Source organism: Protomyctophum parallelum (genome assembly GCF_964188405.1).
Source record: "Protomyctophum parallelum genome assembly, chromosome: 21".
Taxonomy (NCBI): Eukaryota; Metazoa; Chordata; class Actinopteri; order Myctophiformes; family Myctophidae; genus Protomyctophum; species Protomyctophum parallelum.
Genome location: NC_139713.1, coordinates 19,098,931 through 19,123,893, shown reverse-complemented (window position 1 = coordinate 19,123,893; position 24,963 = coordinate 19,098,931). Strand labels below are relative to the sequence as shown.

General features: G+C 42.1%; 1 protein-coding gene across 1 annotated transcript in view; it reads left to right on the top strand.

Annotated features, from left to right (window-relative positions):
• Positions 1-24,963, top strand: part of plppr1 (phospholipid phosphatase related 1) — a gene marked incomplete at its 3' end in the record, with an annotated part of 75,970 nt that overhangs the window by 29,943 nt on the left and 21,064 nt on the right. The window contains exon 3 of the mRNA XM_083793276.1: positions 4,924-5,112. Coding sequence (XP_083649402.1) covers positions 4,924-5,112 — 189 coding nt within the window. The remainder of the gene's footprint in view (positions 1-4,923; positions 5,113-24,963) is intronic.

The following is a 24,963-nucleotide window of genomic DNA, read 5'->3' as shown; positions in this document are numbered from 1 at the left end:
CAGTAGGTTGTGTTCACAACCTCACCCCTCTCTGGCTGCTGCCTGTTCTGTTAGTCAGCACTGCTGTGTCCTTTTTGTTAGTGTGACATGACTCCCCCCATGTGGGCAGTACCAGTACTGCACAATTGCTGCATTAGAATCACAGATGGCCTGTACAGTATGTTAATGGTACTGTGCAGGTCTCCAGGGGTCAGATCACACTAGAACCGTCTCTCCTGTTTCTCTACTGAAAATGTGGTTCTCAAACATTTTCATGTCAAGGATCTCCAAATGAATATGTATTTGGTCGAGGAGAAGCCCCATCTAAGAAGATTTGTGTGGTTAACTTAAAATGTTTCGAAAATATTCTAATAATAGTCAGACACCACTTTGAGAACGACTGCTCTACACTTTCTCCCTCTCAGCTTTCCTAGAGTCTGTTTCTCCTAACGTTCTGCCACAGCTTTCCTACCATCTGTCTCTCCAACATTGTCTCCTTATCAGCTTTCCTTCAGTCTGTCTTTGTGACACTTTCTGCCGCTTGGCTTTCCAACTACTTGTCTGTCCTACATTCTCTCCCTCTCAGCTTTCCTAATGTATTTAAGGGAAAGCATGCCAGTTGGAATGGGCTGCCCACTCTGAAGAAGAATCACAATATTACCTCAGTTTCTTTTAGAAATATATATTTTTTGGGGCAGCTTTTTTGCCATAAAGGGTGAAATGTTTGTCAAAATTGTACCTCATTTTACACACAGAACTGGAATGGATTTTTAATCATTCTTGATAGAATAATTTAGGAGTTTTGTTTTGTCAGAGCCTAATAATATCAAGGCACTGACTGAAGGCAGTTGTAAGAACTGCTGCACTGCTGTGCAATGTGTGCATATCTGTCAAGTGTGTGTTTGCATTGTCTCTTTGCTATTCTCGATGTGCTTTGACAGAACCCTACACTGCATTTTATTTATTGAGCAATAAAGCTGACGGGGAGGCAGCATAGAAGAGGAGAGATGAAGCTCTTACAGCAGAAATAAGGGGACACATGGTTCTGCCCATCTACGTACCAGGACTTTAACCACATTATGTTATGGGCAAACATGACATATTCAAAACATGTAAGATCTAAAATGACACAGATGTTAAAAGAAATCTGTAATTTTAGATTTTTGTATTGGCTATAAAAGAAAATAGCAGATCTACAAGCTCAAAGCACATCACTTCATGCCTTGCTGTGAGATTGTACATCTGCTATTTATATGTTTGGTTTTTTTAAGAATCTTGTACAATCGGCCTCAGGCTGATTACATTTACTTTAGTCGTCACTCCAGATCAGCTTACAAATGCGGTAGGAGCAAGGTAGGAGGATCACCCACTTCTTTGGAACAACATTTGCGGAGATCATGGCTTCGTTGTGGCAACATGGACGGTAACTACCATGCCAGTGGTTTCTAGCCCTGGTCCACTGGGAGTGGCAATACTGTTACTGCTGGTTTAATATTAAAGCAATAAGCCACAAGCGGTGTGGGGTTACCTTGTATTTTATAATGACAGGGAGGTGTATAATGGCCTGCACAGGCCAGGGTTTGTAAGAAAATCAAGTCCCCCCCTTGTCGAGTTCAGCTACAGATATGCTGTATCACTAACGCACCTGGGATTGATATATCTGATTGAAGGTGTAGCCAATCAGAATCAAGGGATTGGGACTAACCGTTTTAGAATCTGAAGTCAACTGCAATCACACGGCAGGCAGTGAGGCACTGACACACAGTGTCAGATGGTTACGTCACCAAAAACATCAGTTGTTTGGATGGAGGCCTCCAGTGACCTGTCTCCAGAGCTCGGTTCTATTTCAGAGCATCACAGACTATGCAAAATAAGTTGGAGCAATGCAGAAAGGCAACCTCTTTTTATTTCAAAGTAAGTGTGTGTGTGTGTGTCTGTGTGTGTGTACTACTTTGATCATTCTAGGAACACACTTTGAAATTAAATAAATAGACAATGGATGTGAATAGGTGGACTTCCTGACGCTCTTATCAATAACACTTCACACTCACAGGTTATTGTTAGGAACTAGGGAGACCTAAACACTTCATTTGGAGATCTGGTATTCTCTTAATTGGTTTGCTTGATTATCAATTGAAATTGAAAAGTACAAAGCTGGCCATTAAGATCTACTGTATCAGTGAGGACTTTTGATTAATTCAATATTGCTTCTGATGTCCCTTTTTTCTTTTGGGTCAGTTTTCGCTACTTCGTGTTTCCCTGGGGAGTGTGAGAGCAAATTGAAATCCCCACCTTAGCTCTTATTAATCTAGTTTCACTTATATCCAAGAAAATCATGGACCTCATTCAAGCAGGTGAATGCAATTAACTTCATAACAGAATACAGGATTTGCTGTATCTTATCAGTCGGCTTATAGCTGACTGACGGCCGAGCTACACCGAACGTGCGTGTGATGTATGCGCAGTCCACGAAAATGCACGTGCGAAACTCTCTTGGCTAGACCAGATCTGTGTGCGTGCGCAGATTTGCTCCACTGTCTCCATTTGGGAGACAATGTACGTCCGTGGAGGCGCATACGTACGTCAAAAAATAGAACCGATATTTTCTTTTATCCATACGTCTTGTGTAGCTGGTCGGTATCATTGGATCTTTCCAAACGTTCTCTATGCGCACAGTAAATTCCGCGCACAAGTGCGCTAGATGTACAGTATTGATATAAAATCAAATCAGGAGAACAAAACATAAAATGGACATTACAATAATGAATATCCAAAATCCCAGATAATCTCATAACGATATTAATATAAGTAGACTACCAGGAACCAAAGCTAATCGGTAACAATAAATGACGGTAACAGTGCAAGTTGGGATCGCATGCACCACTCTGTTATGCTATACTGTACCTGCTGTACCCGTCGGTGTCCATTTTTATGCCCATATAAGGAGATCTCTGTATCCGTCTGTGCCTGTGTCCCTTTTTATACCTATTGTGGGGACTGATGCTCGACACAGGAGGCAGTTGTCGATGTTGCTGAACCAAAATAGTTTTTATTTAAACAGAAATTGTCAAATGCACAAATCAGTTTCGTTCAGTTTTTTTAGACAGACATGGGGGGCTGACGAGGAGGGCGGCCGGCTGAAGGTGAGCGAGTTAACTTAGGTTCCTTCTGTTCTATAAATTAAATAAAGTCTGTTGTCTTTAATTCAACGTCCTCCAGTCCTATCTCCTCTCGTACAGTCTTTTGCCCACAAGGGGGGGCCGGCGTCACAGTTACGTGGTATCTCACCGTCCTGGCTTCACCACAGTAGGTTTGTCAACGTTACTTATATTTGCTGTCTATACATTGGTGGGGTTTCTCTCCAGCTCCAATGTCCGAGGTCTCCTTGAGCCTCACAGCCATTTGAGCCAGCGTTCCATTTTTCAGCTATTTAGCCTTACAGAGCCTGGAGAGTGGGAAACACAGTTACTAACAGGTCGGAAATAATGGGGAATTTGAAGGTGTATTTTAAGCTTTCTCTTACCCGGAACCGCACACTTAACCAGCCTAGGGGAGAGCTACAGAGCGAGTGAGAGAACAGAGTGTGGCTTTTATAGGTGGGGCGCGGCTATGCAGCTGTCCGTCCATCGGCGTTGATAGAGCAGCCGATTAGGCAGGTAGCGCCCTTCCCAAATGACACCATGGGATTTCCTCTTTGCTCCTCTGGCTCTCTCTCTCTCCCAGGGGTTCCCCCCGTGGCGAGCGAGCGGTCCAGGACCGGATATGAAGATCCCTGATGTCATCAGTAGCTTTATATGCCCATTTGTTGGGAATATGTTGTAAGATATCGTACCCAGACCTAGTTTTTGTTCCAGCAAATTACATGGCAATCCAGCGAGTAGGTTTTGAGATATTTCTTAAGGACCAGCATTGTTTGGATTGGAGTACAGCCAGATGGTTGGCATCATTAGAGCCCAGACACTAGCTTGAAAGTTGAGTCTAGTGTTGGTTCATTATCAGTGAACTACAGATACCATAGAAAAAATACTTCTTTGGCCTGCAGCTGGTGCTGTAAAGAGGGTGGGGGGGAGGCAGTATTTAGGATGGGGTGGTTATGCATACGTCATCACCAGAGGGGGGGAAAACAGCATTTATTTTTAAATATTATAATACATTTAGCAAGAGTCTACAGATAGCGGAGTGGAGGAGAAGAGTGTTTCAGTTGATGGTTTAAGGCCAGTATGCTCCATCATACTCTAGCTCAGATACAGTAGAGGGACAAAAGGATGCCTCTTAGTGCAAACTAAAACTATATCCTCCCTCTGTCGCAACATCTCTGTTTTCATCATTATTTCCCCCCATACATCTCTCTTAATGCCTTCTAAATGGGAGCAGGAGGGGGGGAACCCAGTGTATTCTCTGCTGCCCAATCTGGCGGTGTCAGGTTACCGCCGACCCCCATCTCCAAATGTGTTGTTCCAGGGACCCCCAGAAGCAAAGATTTGAGTTAAGAGGGAGAGAGATAGACAGACAGAGAGAAATAGACACATCTCTCTCTTTACACCCCATTCTGTCTCTCTCCTTTTCTCACCTTTCCACACCTTTCTTACTCCTCACTCCACCCTCGCTCTATCTATGCTCAATAGAGGCTACTGTCAATTATTTTCTTAGTGAGTATTCTATTGATAATGTTTTTTGATTAACTGAATAATCGAGAAGTATTATAATTTATTATAATGCCACTGCGTGAAAAGAGGAGTTAACGGGCAATTATGGGCACTAGATTTGTCTGTACACCTCAAGTTTAGCAGGCATATACATACGGTAATATACAGGTGTGATGGTACAATTCGGGAGTTTGTTGGAAGGTTTAACGGGAGTTTCCTGTAATATACATGTATCCGTATTCCATGCTTTTTGCGCACTTAGTTCAGTTAACTAATCCACCATGCTGTTTTCTTGCAGCTCGTCATCATGTCCGGCACGGTGCTGCTGGCCTACTATATGGAGTGCACGGATCTGTTCAGCGTGCACATGCAGGGGTTCTTCTGTAACGACGCGGAGCTGATGAAACCCTACCCGGGTACAGAGGAGTCCAGCTTCATCCCTCCACTCATCCTGTACTGTGTGATCGCAGCTGCACCCACTGCTGTGGTGAGTAAACAAACAAACAAACAAACGATAACTCCATGAAGGTGTATTGACTCTGTCCTTTTTTGGGCACAGAATTGAGTGTGTATACAACTATACATTTAGCGAAATTCGCTACTTCTAATTAGCTATTGAAGAAAAAATAAGGTCTGTTTTATGAATATTGAACCAACAAAGAAGTATTAACAATTACTGTACATGTGACGATATGCTATTGCTGGAAACTATTACCAAAGTCAATGAGCAGAAGTTATTTCATGTCTGTTAAATGTGTTATTGATTTGCCTGTTACAGCAGTACTTAAGCCAGCCTTATTTCCTGACTCGGTCATTTTCAACTCCGCTGTACCAGCCTGCACTGCAGACTCATTGTAAGGATCGGCTATCATTAACATTAGCTCACGCCGTTTACCTTTACATTTAAGTCACAAATGACATCCGAATATCGGATGTTTCAGTATGGGGCTTTGAAAATCCTGCTTTTAACCGAGGTAAATGGAGGGGGCTTGCAAAGATGGCATACTGTAGCAATCACCAGGAGAAAAGGTCTGGGGACGTCTTTGGCAATTTTTTGTGAAAAGAAAAAAGCGTAAAAAAAATCAGACCCGTCTGAAGTGAGTGGTGCTGTACTGTACTGTACTGTACTGTACTGTACTGTACTGTACTGTACTGTACTGTACTGTACTGTACTGTACTGTACTGTACTGTACTGTACTGTACTGTACTGTACTGTACTGTACTGTACTGTACTGTACTGTACAAGCCCTCTTCCATGGCCTGTGTGTGCCTGTGTCTGTGTGTTAGGCTATGCAACAGTGACACTTGGTGGTGAACAAACGCTATTTTCGTGCTCAGACAGACCCAGGGACACACATAGCTGTCTATAGGAGTGGTTGCACTACTCAAAAATCGGCCAAATCTGCTGGGCAAGCTATGTATTATTCAGAATAATCCATGGGCTTATGTTGTGTTAATATTGGTTTTGTGCTCAACCGCTTCATTATGGAATAAATGGGGGGGGGGGGGGGGGTACGATTTATTTTCGTACCTAGCCGATAACGTCCCATAGCTGAAGGGTATAAACCTAATCGTACTTCTCAGAGAAATAATTAATTATGCCATTTACCTTGTACTCAGGGTCACATCAACCTAAAAATGACTGTACTATTTCCCTCTGCTGTCAGTAGGCTGCAGCAGCAGCTTACAGCCACCAGATGTCAGTAGTGCTCTTTACCTGAACCATGTATTGACAGACAGTAAATCTACACCATAACCTCACAGATATTCATACTGTCTCCAGCCATCCAGGTCAGCTCATATTTAATATCCTGTCTGCATTGGCATGGGCCTAGCCCTGCTTGTTAGTTACTAGTTAAGAACTAAGAAGTTCACGCACGCACACATACACACAAACTGTTGGATTTTACTGCTGTGCTAGGCTATTGAGAGGTCAAAGACAAAACTGTCAGAACCATACTGTCAGAACCATGGATAGCGCTCTGATGCAGTAACGTAAAGGGGACAGAGGTGGTCAATCAAATCAACTCATCAACTCATCAACCAACTATACCTGAGAGGTTTACATACGGTATCTATAGCTGTTATTGGTAAGAAGACAAAGCATGCGTGTCTTGTACTCACCCTTTTAAATGGCATTCAACAAGGCTTGCATTGAGCAAAAACCTCGACAATGTCCTTAAATGTTCACTGTTACTGCTTTCCTAGTCTCGCGTATCCAGACCAATATTCCACAATCTCGGAATGCTATTCCGCTCACAAAAATATTATTTTAAAATATCTTCACACTTTATTTTCTTATTTCCATTTCTGCTAAGCAGCAAGCTATATATGCTTAGATGATTTATATTTATATTAGGATGAATTTGCGCAACTGTAAAGACAAAACCGCTTTGTCGATTAATTACTCATGATCAGAGCTTCCGTCAATAAAAGTAAATTAATATGATAACCCTTCCACAGTAGTAGCTTTTTCTTATTTTCAATTTTTTGCATATATATAGGGTTATATCATATTGATCCTATAAACAATTTAATATAGGTACATTATTGTGTTTCCCACTCAATTCATAATTAACGTTCCAATTTTGGAGGTCAGCCAGGCTGCTGGGAGGGGGTGTTGGTGATGGTTTACAAAACAAATAAAAATTAATCCAATTTGGGGAGCTTTGCTACCCTCCCCTGTTGTTTTCTCTCTTGTCTTTTCATACTGACACTAAGTGATTATGTTTGAATGGCCCGGTCGCTCTGCTTGCAGATGTGCACAGCCTTTACGTCCTGATGTCCTCTCAACATAGGATGAAATGGAGACATTGGATAGAAACGACATGCATATTATTATACCCAACACTCATCTGTAAATGACAAAAATAGCAAAGACATTTTTGACCCATTTAGGACTGAGGCCATTTCTTTTTTTTAAGTCTTCTAAATCCTAAAGGTTTTCTGATGTCAGTGGTGCTGAACCTTTTTCATGTCGAGGACCCCCAGAATTATCTGTATTTGGCTGCGGACCCCCATCTGAAACTGGGTAGTTCCAGTCCCCCCCCCCCCCCCCCCCAGAAGTTAAGATTTGAGTTCAAAACGTTCAATGTGAAATAATATATAAAAAATGGCAGATCCACAAGCTGCAACCGAACTCCCTGCATTGTTGCTCTTGCCTGTCTGCCATTTCTACATTTACAATTAAAGCAATATACGTTTTCAAGTTTTGCACAATACCTTCTGTTCTTGGCCGCAAGCGCTGACATTCCTGGTGCTTTCATTCAGCTTTCAATCCATTTCCATCTCCTTCTTCTGTTGCAACAGTTTGAGCAACCAAAATCAATACGGCTCCCTCCAGAGAACACAGCAAGACTGCCCAAGTGTTACTATCTATACACGCTGTCATTGAATCGTGAAGACTGCAGGGATTTCTTTCTGCCCTGAGGCAAATAAGACGGTTCATTGTCTCAGGCTCCAAGAAATTCACACCAACTTCACACTAACTAAACATTTCCAATATAAAGCTAAACATTAAGAAGTTTTTTGGTGTGCTAAGCAAGTGTTGTCTGAGATGCTGATTTCATGACAAGAAAGTTCCATAACCAAAAAGGCTGGTTGCACCATCTAATGCAGTGCTTCCCAAAGTGGGGTCCGAAGACCCCCAGGGGTACTTGAGGGAGTTCCAGGGGGGACTCAGCTAAATCATAATTTGGAACCAAATGGACCCTTATGGGTCTGTAACTCAGAGAGTGTACAAATTGGAACCAAATGGACCCATTTGTAACTCTCAGAGTTAAATTAGCATTGATTTTACAATATAAATTGGGGGTCCCAGAGATAGAAATGCCATTAAATGGTGGTCCGTAGACTAATGCATGTCAAACTGGGGGTCCTTGAATTTAAACGGGTTGGGAGTCACTGCTAGAGCTGTAAAAACCTTCTCTTATGGGGGTCCCTGGCATATCTTTTCAAATGGGGGGGGGGGGGGGGTCCGCAGGCTAATTAGTGTCAATTTGGGGGTCCTTGACATGAAAAAGTTTGGGAACCACTGCTCTAATGTATACATTGTTTGCAAACAAAGTGCCAGAGATGGGTATCGGTGTCTGTACCTCTCTCTGCCTGGGAGCTCTCCTGTCAGGCGTACCTGCTGACTTGAGCCTCCCGGGGCAGCGGAGGAGTAGCCTGGGTAAACCCACTCCCCCTGCTGGACAACATTTCATTCTGCCAGGAGGGGTGAGTCTGGCTAAATGGTAATACAAAGTCCTTAAGATTGTATCAGCTTTGGTACGAGCCAATCCGCGACCGAGCTCAGGGCTCTGTGATTGACAGCGCACGTTGGCCAATCAGGAACGATTTGAGCAGTTGATGACGTGTGAACTCCTCGACTCATTCACAACAACAAACATGGGAATGAGGAAGTAGGAACGGAACGCGTTTAGATGACGCCTCTTGTTTTGATATACGCTGATTGGCTGAAGGGGTTGTCCGTCAACGCTACTCTCCCGCCCCACGGCTAAACAGCCACACAGGCGATTATGCCAGACTCACCCCTCCTGGCAGAATGAAATGTTGTCCAGCAGGGGGAGTGGGTTTACCCAGGCTAGCGGAGGAGGTGATGTCGGACCACAACAACACTGCATTACGTGGGTGTTATTCATACCTAAGGACGCACCCATCTAGTGCAGTGTTTCCCAAATTTTTCGCCTGTGACCCAAAAGAGAAATTGGTTGTCTCCCCGCCCGGGAGAAACTATAGTGAAAATAGCAGATCTACAAGCTTGTAGATCGTCTATTTTCACTACTACTCAAACATTAGTTTTTTAATTTATGGATATATATATATATATATATATATATATATATATGTTTGCTTTTTGGGAATGTTTTGAAATAATATTAATTAAACACAAAATGTAGGAAACCCCAAATCAAGGGACCCATACAAATGTGTGCACAACCCACAAATGGGTCGACCCAGTGTTTGAGAACCACTGATGGTGGAATCCGGCACAGCTGAAACCTGTGTTCACCGTTAGGCTTACTTAAGTATAAACGAAAATGTCAGTCTAATCACTGTTGATAACAACCCAACATGTACAGCAACAGATGGTGCATCAGGTCGTAAAAATGAGTGAAGGAATTGACTAAACTTGGATGCATGAAACCGTACCAAATAAACAGTAGAAACACCACACAGCATACGTGATTCTTTTTTGATACAGAGACAGTCATGGGGCAAGACTAACTGTTCAGGAGAGGAGAAAAACCTTTTTATTTTTAGTTTTTATCCTAAATTAGTTAATAGCACAGGTAGTCTTCACATAACTAGAGCATGTCTGAAATGTAAAATGTAAATAAATGCTTAAACATGTAGCTAGGTGTATATGTTAGAGACCACAGAAGTGAACCTATCAAACCTGTTTTCTCAACTCACTGTTTTCTGTAAACCATTACTCTATAAGCCATATCTCCAAAACTGGTGGGTCAACCAATATGTCAATTTGAAACTGTGATTCCCTGCTTTAATATGACATGAAAAAACGAAAAGAATCCCATGACTTATACTGTGTGTCAAGTTTGGTCACATATGAAGAACAGTCCCTTTGGTTTCAGCAGGCCGTTGGAATCACTCAATGTTATGACACTTGTCACCACAGTCATTAAGCATCATCATTGGCATCCAAGTCGCGCTCTGAATAGGGGTTCTTCTGCTTTTGGTGCAGCGTTCAGTATGTCTGAGTAGACCAATGCGGGATTCACAATCCTTTCCGCACTTCACACAGGGAAAGACTGATGCTGGTCTGTCTGGTTGGTTTTGGGCCTTATTCTTCCCTCAATATCACATTCCAGGTTTTATTAGCTAAGCTTTCCTTAAACCCAAATCAATCAAGTGTGTGTGTGTGTGTGTGTGTGTGTGTGGGGGGGGGGGGGGTTGGTGGTGTGTGACACTACGCTGTGCACACTGCCTGTGGGGTAGCCCATCTAATCTTATATTCAATTGAGTCAGGCAATTGTGTCACTTTGCACTGTGATTGGCTGAGCTTTGCATAACATTAAGAAAGCGGCCTAAACCTCTAGTGGGAGACAATTCGCCAACAGCAACTACTGTACTGTATGTTATTTCATATTCTTGTGAATGTAATGCGTCAGTCAGACCTACTGCACTCTCACACCTGCCCCCCCCCCCGCCTCCACACACGCACACGCACACATTGTAGGCGTGTGTACTCTGCCCGCAACACAATCAGTCAGAGAGACGGCAGCACTGACCCGTGCACAGCACGCGGGCCAGAGACAAAAAGCTTTTGACAGGATTCATACTTTCAAGTGCTCTGACTAATAAATGTATTATTTTCTTTATCTTCTTGTCAGTCTGCCTTTCTGGGGCTAATGCATCTATGTCACAGAGATCAGTCTCATCATGCTGGTCTGGTGGGATTAACTCAATTTCTAACCACCGGCATCCAATTTTCTGATATGCCTTAACTTTTTTTTAGTTGGTGATGATGGCGATGCATTTACTGTGCACATTGTTTGCGGTCAGTACATACTACATAGGATAGCTGTTATGAACATTGTCCTCCATGCTTGATAAAACAAGTATAACAGTTGGTCAAATATTGACCTTTCCAATCCATAGTCTCGCCTATCCGACAGTGTTATTGTGGCGTGACTCTGATTACTTGGATCATGCTTTGCAGAAGATGATACATGCACTATTCTTTTCTGCCATACAATGCTGCTTCGCAAAACAGTCGCATTTGTTCCACCACTATAGTGTACAGTAGCTCCATTGCTCAATCAATGCCTCTAGAACAGCTTTCCGCTCCACTATTACACCTCATATACCGTAATTTCCGGACTATAAGCCGCGGCTTTTTGTCTCCACCAGCCGAAGGCATGGGGAGAGTATGTTTTGCACTCCGTCCGTCCGTCCGTGTCCGTGTGTCCGTGTGTCCGTCCGTCCGTGACCAGCTAATCTCAGCCACCGTTAACCCGGTCGATGCCAAATTTTGCACACACACTCGCTGGATGCCAACCATGAACCTCTGCCCCAAACTTTCCAGAACGGCCTGTTATAGCGCCACCAGGAGGCCGCTTTGTGCAAAACAGGTTTTTGCACAGCACACCTACAGATTTTGTCCAAACATCACGCAAATTGGTACACAGTCTCTCTAGAGCCATTCAACCAAACCGGTCTTTCATATTTCTCACACTCCATCCTGATTGGTTAAGATTGGCTTCCAAAGTTCACAGGAGTGCTCAGTTTCAAACAAAATGCTGCAAATCATGAACACATCGCGTGATTTCCGTGAAATTGTGCACCCACATTCCCACTAGGCCGAGGACAAAATGCCACATGAACAATTTCAACTCAGCCTCAAGGTGGCGCTATAACTGGCCGAAAAGTGTTTTTACCTCTAACTGCACGGATCTGTGGATAACCTGGTGGAGACCTGTGCCCAGAAGGGCACTTTTTCTAGTTACCCATGATTTGAACCCTGCGGCTTATACAACGGTGCAGCTAATCTATGGATTTTTACAGCTAACGCAGAGCCATCTCAGGCTCTGAGCTAACGTAGCTGCGGCTTATAGTCCGGTGCGGCTTATAGTCCGGTGCGGCTTGTATATGGGATTTTCCCTAAATTTGGCTGGTGCGGCTTATATTCAGGTGCGGCTTATAGTCCGGAAATTACGGTAAAAACATATCGACACAAATAACTACTGCAGAATAACGCACAATAATTGTGTGCCCACACAGTGTTTTCCTTATACAAGTGCAGTGCCACACAGAATTCCACATGCTGTGTCTTACCAAGTACTTTGGAGTTTGGACATATTTGGAGTTTGGACTGTAATATTGCTTTTTCCAAAAATATTGCATTAGAGTCCTGCAATGGCCACGAGACCTGGCAGAGGTCTTCGCTCCGCAGGGCGCCACTTTCTAGTTGATAGCCTAGTTTTACTCCTACTGTTATTTAGACTAATGTAGCTGAAATTTGCGAGAAGCTTGCTAAATATAATTCCACCCTCCTCCTTATACTTGGTGTAAACAAGGGTTTTACTCATCTCAATAACTCCACTGCCGACATGCTGCTCACCTTGTTATTCTGCACATTCAGCGGTGAGGTTAATGATCTTCCTTCTGAGTCACAGAACACTTTTCTTTCATGTGCACCACTCAAACTTTTTCTTATCTGCCACTTTGAGCGCAGCCTCTGCATCACTTGTCGCGCACGAGTATGGGTGTATACTGTATAGGTCACAACCTTCCTTTGCTGTTGCCACAAACATGAATATTATTGATGGACAGAGCATTTTGTGTGCTTGTAGACTATTAACGGCGATTTATGTAGAGGGGGAAAAGGGCCCATATATAGAGCCCTGGTACGACCCCAATTAGACCCCAGTATATTAAGATAAGATGTTCTGCTTTATGTCAAAGCAGACTAAACATACTGTAGTTCTGTTGTGCCCTTGATCCAAGTAAGAACCATTGTAATAGAGGGTATGTGCGTGACATGATGTAGCAACTCATAATGTAATAAGGGCTCAAAAAGGCTCATGTAATAAGTTAAATGTAATAAAAACTCATAATGTAATAATCAGCTCATAATGTAATAAAATCATGAGCGCATAACGTAATAACAGATTTAAAAAAAAAAAGACGTGTTACATTATGAGTTGCCTTAATAGGCAGCTCATAATGTAATAAAAGTTCATAATGTAATAATGGCCCATATTGGTGAGAAAAGTCTTACACTGTCATTGTTATTACCTCTGTTGACAAATGTAGACTTTCATATGGCCCATATAGTCTTACACTGTCATTGTTATTACCTCTGACAAATGTAGACTTTCATATGGCCCATATAGTCTTACACTGTCATTGTTATTACCTCTGTTGACAAATGTAGACTTTCTTATGGCCCATATAGTCTTACACTGTCATTGTTATTACTTCTGTTGACAAATGTAGACTTTCTTATGGCCCATATAGTCTTACACTGTCATTGTTATTACTTCTGTTGACAAATGTAGACTTTCTTATGGCCCATATAGTCTTACACTGTCATTGTTATTACCTCTGTTGACAAATGGATACTTCCATATGGCCCATATAGTCTTACACTGTCATTGTTATTACCTCTGTTGACAATGTAGACTTTCATATGGCCCATATAGTCTTACACTGTCATTGTTATTACCTCTGTTGACAAATGGAGACTTTCATATGGCCCATATAGTCTTACACTGTCATTGTTATTACCTCTGTTGACAATGTAGACTTTCATATGGCCCATATAGTCTTACACTGTCATTGTTATTACCTCTGTAATGTAGACTTTCATATCGTCACCTTATTAAACTAATTGCCTAAGTCATTTTTTGGCCTAAATCACCACCTGGTGATGCTGGCCACCTCTGGTAAAATCGCCCGAGCCCTAATGTAAAAGGCCTTCCTGTTACACCCTATTAAAACAATGGCCTATGTCAAGAGGGAGACTTAGGCCATATTATTTTGCCTAAGTCATAATAAAATGTGACTTAGGCCATTTTAACACACCTTTCAAAATGGGACTGAATGGGAGGTACTGTTACTATGGGACTGATACTATGGGAGTGCATGGGACTGAATGGGAGAGAAAGGGAGGTACTGTTACTATGGGACTGATACTATGGGAGTGCATGGGACTGAATGGGAAGTACTGTTACTATGGGACTGATAGAATGGGACTGAATGGGAGTGAAAGGGAGGTACTGTTACTATGGGACTGATACTATGGGAGTGAATGGGACTGAATGGGAGTGAAAGGGAGGTACTGTTACTATGGGACTGATAGAATGGGACTGAATGGGAGGTACTGTTACTATGGGAGTGAATGGGACTGAATGGGAGTGAAAGGGAGGTACTGTTACTATGGGACTGATAGAATGGGAGTGAATGGGACTGAATGGGAGGTACTGTTACTATGGGACTGATACTATGGGAGTGCATGGGACTGAATGGGAGTGAATGGGAGGTACTGTTACTATGGGTCTGATAGAATGGGACTGAATGGGAGTGAAAGGGAGGTACCCGGCCAGGAGACAACCCACAGAGCCTAGTAGTCCCTCCATGTGCCAGAAGTGTACCTCCCAGCCTTGGCATAACAATGACAGTGTAAGACTATGGGCCATATGGAAGTCTACATTTGTCAACAGAGGTAATAACAATGACAGTGTAAGACTATATGGGCCATATGAAAGTCTACATTTGTCAACAGAGGTAATAACAATGACAGTGTAAGACTATGGGCCATATGGAAGTCTACATTTGTCAACAGAGGTAATGACAATGTAAGACTATATGGGCCATATGAAATTACATTTGTCAACAGAGGTAATAACAATGACAGTGTAAGACTATATGGGCCATATGAAAGTCTACATTTGTCAACAGAGGTAATAACAATGACAGTGTAAGACTTTTCTCACCAATATGGGCCATTATTACATTATGAACTTTTATTACATTATGAGCTGCCTATTAAGGCAACTCATAATGTAACACGTCTTTTTTTGAAAAATCTGTTATTACGTTATGCGCTCATGATTTTATTACATTATGAGCTGATTATTACATTATGAGTTTTTATTACATTTAACTTATTACATTATGAGCCTTTTTGAGCCCTTATTACATTATGAGTAGCCTCGGTACCAGGCTTTCATTTTTGTTGGTGCAAAAATTGAAAGCCTGGAGGAACGCATTGGCCGCTCTGGTCTAAAAGTGGGAGTCAACCCTTCCGGGTGGGCGTCGCTCCAAATGATGTGACGTAGCGCTGCACTAGGGGGGAGAGGAGGGGCCGGGGGTGACGGACAGATCGATGAGATCCAATCAGGGCGTGCGCAAATCTCAGCCGCGACCCGCCCCTCTAGACCAGAAACCTAACACGTTAGCTCAGGCTACATTATGAGTTGCTATTACATTATGAGTTGCTACACATCATCAAACCAAGGTGTCAGGGTTGACGTCACGCCTACCTAGTTGTGACGTCATCCCCTCCTTATATAAGGCATCTTGCCAGAACCATTCTCTGTCGGATTATAAACTTCAATCAAGTCTGTATGAGAATATAAACCTAAGCCTTAAGCTTATCTTAACTTGTCCATCTTTAAATATTTAGTCAAGACTTTACTCTGCAAAGAGGACGAGACGCGAAGACGCCATGTTGCTCCATGGTGCTCCATGGAAGAAAAGAAACATGCGCAAGTGTTGGCTGCATATAGCCCATTGCTCATGTTTCTTTCCTTCCATGGAGCAACATGGCGTCGCCCGTACGACGCCATGTTGTCTTCGTGTCTCGTCCTCTTTAGACAGTCCTTGCATCAAACCAAGGACTGTCTAAAGAGGACAAGAAGCGAAGACCGTAAGGGCGCCGCCATGTTGCTCCATGGTGCTCCATGGAAGGAAAGAAACATGCGCAGTGGGCTTTATGCAGCCAACACTTCCACGTTCAGCTTCCTTGGTCTGCAACTGCGCATGTTCCTTTCCTTCCATGGAGCACCATGTGATCAACATGGCGGCGCCCTTACGGTCTTCGCTTCTTGTCCTCTTTAGACAGTCCTTGCATCAAACCAGGAAGTTATGCAGGAACGCCTACTGAGTGGCAAAAAAGTACTTTCTGGCCTCGGCAGCCCATACATCCACACAGAAAAGTCATATCTGATTGCATTTAACAATGTTAAACAATGTTAAACTCACTTTGCATGTTGCTTTGCCACTCGATTTGCCACTCGATGTGCCATTCACTTTAAGCATGCGCATACCCTCTATATGAGTGAGATTTTCAATCAGTCGGTCGGTCAAACAGCCAGACAGACAGTCCAGCTAGTCGGATTCAGTTCATAAGAAATGAATGAGCTAAAGGTGGTGTGTTAGTGTGTAGATTGGTAGAGTTTCTTACTCCTTAACACTTCTTAATAAAACAGTGTAACACAGCAAAAATATCAACTCATCTTGCTAGTGTAACAAATAATACATATCTTGCTGCATTATGCTAATTCAGTATGTCCACTGTATCTTCATTCTTCGGCTTGCCAATTAGAGATTTGACAGCTACAATTAATGGGTTTACCAATTGGAACGTTAGCTATTGAATGGAGTGCCAGATAATTATAGGGTAATAGTTTATAAGCCATGACTTGTGAGTACTCTGGCACACATTATCCCCTCTGTCTCACTCTCTCTCACTTCTATCCTCTTCATTCTTTACTGTATGCTACTGAATAAATCGGAAGTGCCATTAAAATTATGTTTAAAAAATAATTGCATGGGAAGTGGCAGGTTGGGGTGGTGGTTATTACGCCATGCTCCCCTCCTGGTAGGTAACACATTGAATTTGCAACCATTGTTGCAAATTTCAGAAATGCTAGAGAGTTCTTCCAGAGGTTGCCCCTGGTCTATAAGAGTACTAATTATTATAATTGGTAATGAAACCAAATGGTGTTATTTAGTATGTCAGAGATTGATATATGTATTGTACAATTAAAATAATGGGTTTCTCAGTTTATATAACGGCGATGGTGAGTGGCCCTATCCACAGGTCTCCCTTCTATTCTTCCCTCAGTACTTGCCTCTGTCCCTCCCGTCTCTCTCTTTCTGTCCATTTCTCCGTCCCTCCTACTTTATCTCTTGCCCTCTGTTCTTGTACAGCATTTGTCTCTGATATACATCTACCGTACATGTTCTCATGGCAACGACATCCGTCGTACGCCATCGTCAAACTTTCTAATCTTGCCCTTTTGAGAGTGCTGTCAGGTGGTTTAGTGCGTGACTCTGTAGGTCGCACTCTCTTGCTCCCCACATGCGCCATAAACCCGCAAACAGCAGCCAATCAGAATGAATGATGACGGGGCTGGGCCTGTGTCCAATTAGCGGAGACGAAGTGATTCATGCAGAATGTTCCACGTGACTAGAAGGTGGTATAAGGTGAAACCGGTGTGTCGACGCTCAAAGCCTGGTGTTGTTTATGACTTGGACGAAAAAAGTGTCGAAAAAAGTGTGGCTCGACAAACAATGTGCCAACCCTTTATATATCATTTTGGACATGATACTTTTTTCCCACCGGTAGCATAAATTACCATAAAGCCATTTCAACCAGACACGGCTCACAGCTGTGTCTGGCCACAGCTCGTTCACACTCTGACTAATAAAAACCTCTTGGAGACATTCATAGCCTTTGTGAGAAGTCACTTCTCCTGCATGCATAATACATCCTTAAAGGTGTTGCGTGATATATCCTGGTTAAACGTTTAAAGATCTTCAATTTGATCCTGTTCCAATTCCTATTGTCTGCTCATTTGTTGGTTAAATAATTTCCAATTCCACTTGTTTATGCTGTATCTGTAGTGAAATTGCTATCCAACCTAAACCGTTATGTTATGTTTACTAAACGACGAGCTGGAGAGACGCAGAGAGTCCTGTTGCTGAACGAACACTATAGCAATGATTACTATGGGAATATAGAGCTATGGTACACAATTTGCAAAACATGGCACAGCATATTTATTTGGTGTAGGGCTATATCATACATGATAATCTATTACGATGTTGGAGACAACATTGTTTCCTAGACCAGCTAGTTACCAGACATTTCTTTATGTCTGAAAGGCCTGGAAAACTTATTTTTCTGAGAAGCTGCCGAACTACTGCCAGTAAAGATTTTCTAGGATGTCTGCAAATCTGTCCGTTTGGACCTGCCCCGAAATACGCCAGTGAATTATTCTGTGGTCTGCATTTATATAGTGCCTCTTTCAAAGGTGCTATGTGTACTGTTCACATACCCACACACCAGTGGGGCAGGCAGCCATGCGAGGCACCGACCTACAGCACAGCCATCAGGAGAACGGTCCATTGCCTTACCCAAAGACACTTCCTTCCACCTGATGCCAGGAGGAGTTGGCATCAAACCAGGGGACAACTGCTCTACCTTCTGAATCACGGCTGCACAATCTAGCTTTTCATCTCACAGATTAAGATAACATAACATGAGATTAGATAAAGCTTTATTGATCCCCCGGGATGGAAATCCAGGTGTCACAGCGGCAAAAGAGTGATACCCAGGAGAGGTTCATGTAAGAGTAAGAGCTGAGAACCAAACCAACAAAAAATAAACATAAAATATAGCAGCAGTAGTAGTAATAATTATAAATGATAGTAAGAATGATACATGATTTATAGAGCATTTATCAAAACAAAGTGGCTACTAGCCCTCATTTTTCCCTCTACACCATATCTTTTCGCTGAAAATAGCTCAAAAACGTTTGAATTCAGGCGCTTGGCATCATGTGGTTAATCCTCTCACTATAAACCACTCTACAGGTTGTCAGCAAAACTGTAGAGTGGTTTATAAACTTGTCACATAAAGACAATCAATAGACTCTAATTCTGACGGTGTATTTATCTCGGAGAGAGTCAAATTGATCCTCGAGTGTCTGTAGACGTCCATGAGAAGGAAATGAGATGTCAATCCTGACATCAGATTTAACCCATTTTGACCTGAGATCAGATTCTAAAAATGTCTTCTACATCCTGACAGTTTTCTGAAAAAGCTATGTTTCTATGTCAGTGGTTCTTCGTTTTTTTTTAAATAGCAGACCTACAAGCTCATAGCGCGCCACAGAGTGGTGCGCTATGAGCTTGTAGATCTGCTATTTTTCAATAGCTAAACCATAACATAATGCTAACACCAAAATGGGTTCCCGCCCAAAATGGGTCCAAATCATGCATGTTGTCATATACATCAGACACTTTGAGGCCGTCTTTCTCAAAACGATCGGTGACTATAAATTAGTACACATGTAATGTCCCCTCTCTTTTGTTCTGTTTGCAGTGTGGAAATAATACTGGCATGGTTAGAATTCTATATATTTTGTATTAATGGACCTTCATTTAGGGCTATAAAGGGTGAATTGCTGACTGCATGCGCTTTTACAACTCTGTTTTACGATCAGTTACCACAACACACACCACCACCATTACATTAAAATCAACTATAGTGTGGATAAAAACATAGACAATTTCGTTAATGTGCAATAGCATTTTCCCTGCGCTTGACAATGGATTTATATTATCCTTAAGAAATCTGGTCATTCTGACATGTGTGGCTGTAGTAACAGCCAAGGGATTTATTAGGTGTACAGCTGATACAAATATAATATGTATCACAGACTACTGCGTATAGGTGTGTGCACAGATAAGTGACAAGTCCTGAGAGTGAGACACAGTATTTTTGAGGATCACACACACACACACACACATACACACACACACACACACACACACACACACACACACACACACACACACACACACACACACACACACACACTGATCAGTGTTTAGGCTTTAAAACATTTACGTATTTTTCAATGCTGTTTCTTGAGTCTTGTCTTTGCTGTATCTTCTTGGACAATATACAGTATAGTTGTCATGGATCAACCCTTTCTTTTGCTGTTTTCAGGAGGCATAGTACTGTTATGTGAGGACAGGTGTTCAATCCGTCACATGTGCCATTTGTGGCGTGCTTTCTGCATACTAATGCTTGCTATAGACTAGGGGTGCACCGACGTATCGGCCGACAATCGGTAGGGGTCGATGTTTGCCTTGTTAACTGACATCGGTGCGTCAGTAAAAAACCGTTCACGGGTAATACACCCGTGTATGTATAGAGCGGCTGCATGTCGCTCAGTGCAGTGGTATTCCTCCTCCCTCCCTCCCTCCCTCCCCTCACAGGCTCACACACAGGCAGCGGGCACCGTTTCAACTCAAGACAGGACTTTCTTTTTCTTTAGTTTTCAAACTATAATCCACAAGTTAGTGACGGTGTGAGCGCTATAGTGAATACCCTTGCGCTGCGTGAGGTAATTAACGCCAGCTGCAAACGATCAACTGTCTTTAATTGTGTGATTAACGGATTATATATATATATAAATCATTTTCATAAATAATCATAAATAATGTTTATTGTCATCCCGTGTATCTATATAGTGTTCTGTGTTCACCGCCACCGCCACCACAGTCCTGCGGGCAATGGCCCATCGCGCAAAAAGTTGAGCTCTAAATTGTGCTATAATCAGCCAAATCTCAACCGATTGGTATAATTCCAAATGGTCTATACTCAATGAAATTTATATTTTCAATTTTTCATGGGTGTATAAGTCATAGAGCCAGAGCAAGGAGAGAGATGGTAGGGTAAGCACTAAGCCCTGTTAGCCATGCAGCCTATGTTTCATGAGCTGTGGTGGCTTGTTAGGCCTGCACTCTTTCAATTAGGGGTTTTCCCAGCGGTTCATTTAACTGATGTGTACAACCTTTATTCAAATAGTTGCAAATGTATTATTTAAAAAACTGAGCACATGTATTTTTGATCTATAAGGCCAAACCTCATTTGAAAGAATATATTCAGAGTATATGACAGCCTTTTAAAATCTATATAATATTAGAATTTTACACAGCATGTGCTACCAGTCTGAATCTGGGTCAAATAAATTAAGCAGCAGTAACTGCCTATAAGCTCCCCTATTCTCAATATTAAATCAAAAAGACAAAAGACTTTGCCTGCTATGTATGTTTATCATACCTTTTAATTTTGCACAAAAAAAAACATGCTAGACAGGAACTGTAACCAAATAATGGCCCGGTGCAGTCCGGTGCAAAAATAAATAACGGCCTACTGCAAATAGCAGCCTAGTTCCTTATAAACGACGCGGTCCAAATCGATTTAGCATATTATCAGCCCGGGCTACCATTTGGAAAAGTACGGTACAGTATACAAACATCGGCATCGGTGACTATCGGCTATCGGCCAAGAATGTCCACATCGGTGCACCCCTACTATAGACATTATGAATCAATGACCCTACTATAAACATTATGGTTCTACTGAGATGGAAATTGCAATGCAGACCTAATTATTACTTACTTGGAAATGGTGAATAAAACACTAATGTGATAATCCTGGAGGAGGACAGGGATAGAAATACCTGCTGGCTCGGAACAAAATTAGCCAAGTGACCAAAGGCTGAGTAGATTTTAATGACCTTAATTCGATACTTTAGTTTCCCAAAGCACTGCGTTTATTTTGGAGAAAAATGTGAAAACCCCGCTCTCAAAGGGCACCTACGGATGGCTGCAATTCGAAACTGGCCTCTGTAAAATCTGAATCCCCCCCACCCCCCCCACCCCATTTCCCTCACTGTATATTGTATATTTTCCCAGTGCTTGTATATTTTCCCTTTTTTGCTTCCCATATGATGAATTCCTGTTCTGTTCTTTAGCTACATAGAAATGTCTATTTGTATGTCTCTAAATGGTTGTATGTCTTTAAATGTTTTGATGAATTGAACAATGTGGACCCTGTTGTAAACAAGTGTAATGCTTAATTGGGTCGTCCACTCACAGTTGACAGTCTTTGTATTGAGTTTGTGCTTAAAATGTACTGTAAATTCTACAAACTGTTAATAAATATTTCAATCAATCAATCAAAAGATCCACCATAGTGGAGGGAGAGCCACAGGCCTAGTGGCGACAAGGCCTCAGGAGTTGCAGCAGTTTGGTAATTGGAAGGTCCACGGTTCAATACCCGGCTCCACTTGGCATTCTGTTGAAGTGTACTCTTGTGCCGAACCCCAAACCGCTCCCTATGAGCAGGTTGGTGGTGCTTAACCCATTTAATCCTGAAGTCTTCTAAATCATTAACATTTTCTGAAAAACCTCATATTTCTATATCCGTGTTTCTCAATATTTCATGTCAAGGACCCCCAAAAATATATGTAATAGGCTGCCGACCCCCATCTGAAAATATGTTGTTGAGAAGCAAAGATTTTATTTGCTCTGAAAGAATCATAGCGCGACACCGCTACAAGCTTGCAGATCTGCTATTTTTCAATAGCTAAAGTAAAACATAATGCTTAAAACACCAAAAGGGGTTCCCGCCCAGAATGGGCTAACATGGCCATTGGTGTGTGAATGTAAAGGATACATTTTAAAGTGCTTTGGATGAAGGCACTATATACTGTAAATCAATGCATGCAGGCTTGCAAGTCACTTTTTGTTGTTGCCCCATATCAAAAAGTCTGCATTCCCAACATTTTCAATCCTCAAACGTCATCTTCACCTAAAACGTTACAAAGTAGATCTACTTTGGTTACTTGGTATCTATACCAAGTAACCAATCAATGGTATCTTGGTATCTATACCAAGTAACCTTAAGAAGATGTGTGACGCATCGCTCTTAAAGGCTTTTTGATATGAAGCATTAAAAAGTGAGTGGCAATTAAGCCTTCCGTTCTTAAAATCATTCTCTATGCTCTATATTTTAGCACCAAGATAGCAGGGTGTGCGTTAATTTGATCTTGACTATAAATGGGAGAGATGAAAGACTCGTACACCAAAAAAATAAAAAAGATGAAGAATGAATCAGACAGACTAGGAAAAAACTATTCTTTATTTTATGCATGCTCAACCACGTACTAAATTCCTTAAAATACATAAGTCATAAGACCATTGTCAGTGTCTTATGTATTTTAATGGAGACAATTGGAGACTATTTTTGGGGTGGGGGGGGGGGGGGATTATATTTGACCCAATTAAGTTCATTGCGTTTATTTCATTTATCTTTAGGTCAATCCACCATACGAGTGCATTGAAAGGCAGTTGGGATTAGATTACATAAATGTTCCTAATATCTGCAGGGTACAAATGAGATAATTTCCAGGCGTACAGTGCAAGTCCACAGTACAAAGTACACAAATTCTGGGCTGTTATACAGTAGTGTTACACTGTAGATGTTTCTGACATCAAACCAAAGCAGAGTAGTGTTACACTGTAGATGTTTCTGACATCAAACCAAAGCAGATGGGTCTCAGATGGGCTGACATTTGACCCACCTGTCATCATTCATCTATCTATGAAGCTTTGTGCTGCTATTAGGGTCAAGGCTAATAAATACTTAATGGCACAGCCCTTTTCGACGTGTATAGCATGACAAAAGTGCTGTATTTATAACTGGTTGGTGTGTCTGTTGTGTCTTCTTCCCCAGATGAAAATCAAGTACGTAATAGTTGTTGTCATATCATTGAATGTCTGTGTACCGGTCAGTCAGTCAGCGAAAAGTTTGAACAACTCGATGGATTCTTTTTGACAGTTGACAGCAGCAGAGCATCAGAACCAGTACAGCAGCGCTTTTAAACATTTATGCGTTTATCTCACACACGCACACACATTTACGCTTGTGTGTGTGCGCACACACACATGCACCCGGCCACCCCCATATATATATTTTTGGAATGTTGTAACCTCAGTGACTATCCTGCCGCTCCAGGCCACATGGAGAGAAATGGATTTGAGTTGTGTTCACCGCGACATTGCTGCTGATGATGAAGCACCATTCAAGGGAAGCATTGCCAAGGAAGAGACAAGAGTTCTGCGTTGCCTGCCCCTGAGGCCCAAAACACGCTCTGTCGTGCAAACACAAGCACGCACGCACACCGCGCGTCTTCAGCATCCCGCTTCTCCTCAGGCAACTGTGGGGAGAACTTTGTATTGTGTGCCCAGAAGCATTCTTCCCATTAGGTCTAATGTAATGTCCACTTTAATGGACCCGCAGAAAGCCCGTCTATAAAACACAATGGCTGGTACACAGTTCGTTCGTACAGGGTCAAAATGTCGCTGTGCCTTCTAATGTCACCTCAAAACTTTGTGGAAAATGTTTATTTCCTGTTTGTGTATACATGTGTGCGCTTTTGCTGCTATCAATGTGGTTCCAAACCTTGTCTGGATCAGGGCCCACTTGAAAATCTAGAAAAGCATTCGCATTTAATCCGAGGACATGTTACACGTTTATCATGTTACAAGTTACATGATAAACGTTGGGACATTTTTTTATTTGTGTAAGAGTAAATAGTGTTTGAATGCATGCTGTGTTGTTGTATTTGCTGTCTGAAGAATAAAAAAACGAAGAAGAATGTAAAAATCGATTTATCCATCAATCGATTGTATTCCAGCCTGGCTCAATGGAACTGACATAGAGCACCGAAGTCTGACGTCACTTTCAGTAGAGGGTGTCAGTCCCCAGGTTCATGTATTTTTTTAGTTGCATTGAAATCACCATGGGAGGATTTTTAGATTGCTTCATATAAGAACTGTGTTTGAAAAATGAACATGTCATCCCGGCCGCTTCACTCATATGGATATGAAGAATCAACTGACTGAGAGAAAACGCTAATGTTACTGGTACTGAATTAGTTACATTTTCGCTAGAAGCAGACTGTATCATATATGAGTGACTGACTGTTGCAAACGATAC